Consider the following 5226-nt stretch of genomic DNA (forward strand, 5'->3'; position numbering starts at 1 on the left):
ATAAGTACGTATGTATGTATTATATACTAGTAATGTTGGTGGACGACCTAGTGCAATAATGTTGAAAGTTTTATAAATAATGATGGTCTTTGTTTCGATTCCTGCCCATTGCAGATGTTGATTTATTTATTTATTTTTATTTCTTAGTTTTCTTATCTACAATTTTGATACTTACATTATATATCAATAACTACGTAGCTGATTAGGTACAGATTCACACACCGTAGTGCCTTATCACAATAACAAAAACAATTATCTTAATCGTAAAAATAAAAAAGGTAAATTTTGATTGAACCTCTTTCTTGTATTTTAAACTATAACGAAGGTAATGTTTGGTGACTAGTCAAGGTCAACTGCGACCCTTGCGCGGTTGGTGATTATTCATAACAAAATTACCGATGGTGAGTGATTGATAACACATATAAGTTGATAGAAGATACCGTGACTGAAATATTAGATTTTGATGAGTAAAATAATATGTTAATTATAATATTCATATTACGATATTTACCCGCGGGTTCGCTCGCATTGAATTTAAAAGTATCTTCAAGAATATCTACACAAAGTTTCATGATGATCGGTTAAGTAGTTTTCGCGTGAAAGCGTAACAAACAAACTTACATTCACATTTATAATACTAGTAGGGATTTATGATATTAACATACAAAATATATTTAATCACTTGTATTGTATTGAATGTATATAAATAAAAACAATTAAATTAAATATTAAAAAACTCCTCACACTCCACTCCACTATATTAACTAATACACAAGCACAAATGCCCAGACCACATCAAACATCTGTATGGCCAATCCAACTCAATGTAGGTAATGTATGGAAGCAGATAACTTCCAAAAGACTACACCAAATTGGGTAGCTAATTTTTCACATCATCATTTTAGCCTATCGCAGTCCACTGCTGGACATAGGCCTCCACGAGTTCACGCCAAAAATGGCGTGAACTCACGTGTTTTGCCCATAGTCACCACGCTGGGCAGGCGGGGTGGTGTCCGCAGGGCTTTGTCGCACCGAAGACGCTGCAGCCCGCCTTCGGTCTGTGTATTTCTAAGCCAGCAGTTGGATGGTTATCCCGCCATCGATCGGCTTTTTAAGTTCCAAGGTGGTAGTGGGACAGTGTTATCCCTTAGTCGCCTCTTACGACACCCACGGGAAGAGAGGGCAAAATATGAAAAAAGAAAATAAAAATAACTTGATATATAAGCGAAACGTCACATTAAACGGGTGAAACTATATTAAAATTAATTTAGGTTAGGTTTAAAGAACTTTATTTCTCAAGAACATTAATTACAGTTCACTTATGAGCACAGTATTGTACACATATATACTTTATTAAATATGTAACAAACAGTTCGACCGAATTTGTTTAAATAGGTAATGACTCAAAAAAGGTAAAGGTAGCGATAAAGAATCATGTTCATTTATTTGTTTAATACGAGTATCATCAATTTTAAGCATGGTTTAGTTTTTTTTCGTTTGATTGTAGGTAGTTTAATAAGATAATGTGTAAGTTTATGAGTAATTTTGGGTATTTAATAAGATATGAGTGCAAGTTTATGAGTAATTTTTTGTTGTGATTGTATTTTTTTTTTATTTTTATTAATGGAATGTTTACTTTATTAGTAATGGAAATAACAATAAAATGAATAATAATAGAAAATAATGCATTGACTGCATAAATAATTCGGTTTGCTTTTTGGCTGCCATTAACAAGAAGGTTAATGGCGCCAAAGTTTAACTGAAGCGAATACACGCAAATGTGGAAACATTTCTCTCTTAGTTATTTTATAGATCTATAAATAATACAGTCTGTGTAAGTAAACTGCACTAAATCAATAATAGATTTGGTAATACTATAATAGGTTTTATTGTAGGTTGCTTCAACCTGTAATATTCCACTGTTGGGCACAGGTCGCTTTACCCATGTAGGAGAAGGATCAGAGTTTAATCCACCACGCTGCTCTGATACGGCTTGGTGGATATATTCCCTACTATGAATAACGATTGCTATCATGTGTACATGATATCAACCGGGACTGACAGCTTAACGTGCTTGCCGAGGCACGGTCGGGAGACTCATAAGGACCAACAATCAGATCAGAAATAAATATTTGTATAAACACAAATATCCATTCCGAGTGAGAATCGAACCCGCGACCGTCGGTGTTTAGACACCGCCGACACGGCACATGGATTATTACACCAGAGCGGTCGTATTGTAGGTACTTGTATAGAAATTTATCATTATCAATTACTTAACATACTCGTAGTAAAATCATTCAAATAATCATCATTACAGCCTATACAGTCCACTGCTGGACATAGGCCTCCACAAGTTCACGCCAAAAATAACGTGAACTCATGTGTTTTGCCCATAGTCACCACGCTGGGCAGGCGGGTTGGTGACCGCAGTACTGGCTTTGTCGCACCGAAGACGCTGCTGCCCGTCTTCGGCCTGTGTATTTCAAAGCCAGCAGTTGGATGGTTATCCCGCCATCGGTCGGCTTCTTAAGTTCCAAGGTGGTTGTGGAACCTTGTTATCCCTTAGTCGCCTCTTACGACACCCACGGGAAGAGAGGGGGTAGCTAAATTCTTTAGTGCCGTAGCCACACAGCACTACTTACTTAATTCAAATAATACTAACAATTAATTCTATTCCTCTGCCCAAAGGTGGAAGAAATCGCTGCTTTAGCGATAAGGCCGTCTGTTGCAACTAATGCAATTCTATTATTTTTGTTTATTTAATTATTTTTGTTTACTTAATTAAATTTTTCAAAAAAGTGTAAATAAATAAATAAATAATACTAAAGTACCTTATATTACCTTTCATTAATTTCAATTAATAGTACAAATATGACACGAATGATTTCACATTTCACCTATGTTGTATAGAATAGATAAGATACAAATGAGTCTGTTCGGCGGGGTTGAGCTAATAGCCTTAACAGGTTCCCTGTCCCCATACAATCAAGTTTTTGGCACTATAAATGTCCCGGGTTATTTTTGGAAATACATAATTTTTGATATTTTTAAGGGCTTATTAAGTTATTATGAAATCGTAATAGTGACGAAACGACCCTAAAACAATAAAAAAAAATCATGACGCTTATATGATTCATGAGCGTATCATAACGTATCGGATCGTTATACGTCCCATGAATCATATTTGATTCATATAAATATCTGTGCAAAAAGAAAACCAGTGACAACAAATGGTATATTTCGATGTTTTTTTGACATTTTCAATAAAAAAATCGAGGGTATTTTGGTTGTTTGTTCAAAAATTCAAGAATATTATTTGGCAAGTGTGTGTGTGTAAAATGGGTTCTGGGTGCTTGTATATAGACGAGGAAATACGGCGTATTTTAGAAGGAAGTGAAGACGAAGATTTCAGTGATGGAAGTGATGACATGTATGAACCTACAAGAGAGGAGCATGATGAATCTGAAGATGAAGAGGAAAATAGCCAAATTGAGGAGCAGCAAGTGTGTGAAACTGAGACCAATCAAGATCCGACATGGGTGGAATATATTCTGCCCATCGGAAGAGAAACTTTTATAGGTTCTTCTGGTTTGCAAAATACTCTAGTTATTAGAAATCAAGACGGTTCAGTTGCAATTGAAAAAATTATGGAGTATTTCGTATCTGATGAAATTTTTCATTGCATGGTAGAAAAAACAAATTCATACGCTGAACTGCTGAAAAGGGTGCGCACGAAGCAATTCTCTAGAATGTCTCGTTGGGTTGATGTTTCTATTGAAGAAATGAAGAAATTTTTCGCAGTCATTCTTTATATGGGGGTAGATAAGAAACCTTCCATCGAACACTATTGGAAAATGGATCCCTTGTACTATTGTGATTTTATTCACAAAATTTCAATGTCCTATAATCGCTTTACAAATATACTACGTTGTTGGCATTTCGAAAACGTGCAACCTGATAATAGTGATGTTTTGTACCGGATACAACCTTTAGTAGATAAAATTATAGCAAAATTTCGTGAACTATATACGCCAAGTGATACTATCGTCGTCGATGAGTCTCAAATAAAACACCAAGGACGACTCAAAATAAAAACCTACAATCCATCCAAAGCGCATAAATATAGTATAAAAGTTTACAAAATGTGTTCTACTAATAGTTATACATGGTCCTATTCTATTCATGCGGGATCTGGATCGGCTATTGAAGGATTGGATAAACCAGGATCTGTTGTGGTGAGGCTATGTCATCCACTTCTAAATGAAGGTAGATTGATTGTTGCCGACAACTACTATACCGGGATAGCTCTAGCTAGATACCTAAAGGATAGACACACAGATTTATGTGGAACTTTGCGAAAAAACAAAGTAAATTTGCCTAAAGATATCATATATATATAAAGAGGTGATGTCGTTGCTAAGCAAATGGACAGCTTTGTAACTGTTTTGAAGTGGCACGATAAGCGTGATGTATTGATGATTTCCACTTGCCATGGTAAGGAAATGACGGATGTCACATCTTGGAGAGGAGAATCAAAAAAACCAAACATGGTTATGGATTACAACGACGCCAAGAAAGGCATTGATGTTGCAGACCAACTGAGCTGTTACCATTCCCCTCTAAGAAAAAGTATGACGTGGTATAAAAAAGTAGCTTATGATTTGATTTTTCAAACAGCAATAGTGAATACCAAAGTGATTTTCGAAGAGGCTACCGGTTCTTCAATTTCGGTTTTAGATGTACAAGAAACAATGATCCGTCATTGGCTTGGCGACGTGGTCATGAAAAAACACCCAGCAAGAATATCGACTCTGCCTTCAACATCATCAGAAAGACACGCTCTAACCCAGATTCCGAGTCGAGATGGAAAACTCGTAAGGAGGCGTTGTGTCATCTGTTATGCCAACAAAAAGGCTGAAGGAAATCCTTTGCTAGCTAAACAAGTAAACACCGAATGTGTAAAATGTAAAAAAATATTTTGTTTGAAATGTTTCAATGAGGCACACTGAGGCCAAATGCTGTTTTATTTTTCAATTTTTTATTATATTTTTTAGTAACTTCGTGATAAATATTGTTCCTAATAAAGACTGATTTCGTACAAATTTGTTTAATTTCAGGCTGGAAAATAACTTTGATAAATAAATATATATGATAAATCACTACAGTTTTTTTCATTTTTTCAATTTTGACGATGTATCCCACACGTCCAAATACCAAATACCG

General features: G+C 35.4%; 2 protein-coding genes across 2 annotated transcripts; both read left to right on the forward strand.

Annotated features, from left to right (window-relative positions):
* The first annotated feature begins 3341 nt into the window (after nucleotides 1–3341).
* Nucleotides 3342–4403, forward strand: LOC123658637 (piggyBac transposable element-derived protein 4-like). Its single transcript, XM_045594001.1, has one exon. The coding sequence runs from the start codon at nucleotides 3342–3344 to the stop codon at nucleotides 4401–4403; it is 1062 nt and encodes a 353-aa protein (XP_045449957.1).
* A 102-nt stretch (nucleotides 4404–4505) lies between these two features.
* Nucleotides 4506–5012, forward strand: LOC123658638 (piggyBac transposable element-derived protein 4-like). Its single transcript, XM_045594002.1, has one exon. The coding sequence runs from the start codon at nucleotides 4506–4508 to the stop codon at nucleotides 5010–5012; it is 507 nt and encodes a 168-aa protein (XP_045449958.1).
* Nucleotides 5013–5226: the final 214 nt, after the last annotated feature.

The sequence above is a fragment of the Melitaea cinxia genome, chromosome 12 (genome assembly GCF_905220565.1).
Source record: "Melitaea cinxia chromosome 12, ilMelCinx1.1, whole genome shotgun sequence".
NCBI lineage: Eukaryota > Metazoa > Arthropoda > Insecta > Lepidoptera > Nymphalidae > Melitaea > Melitaea cinxia.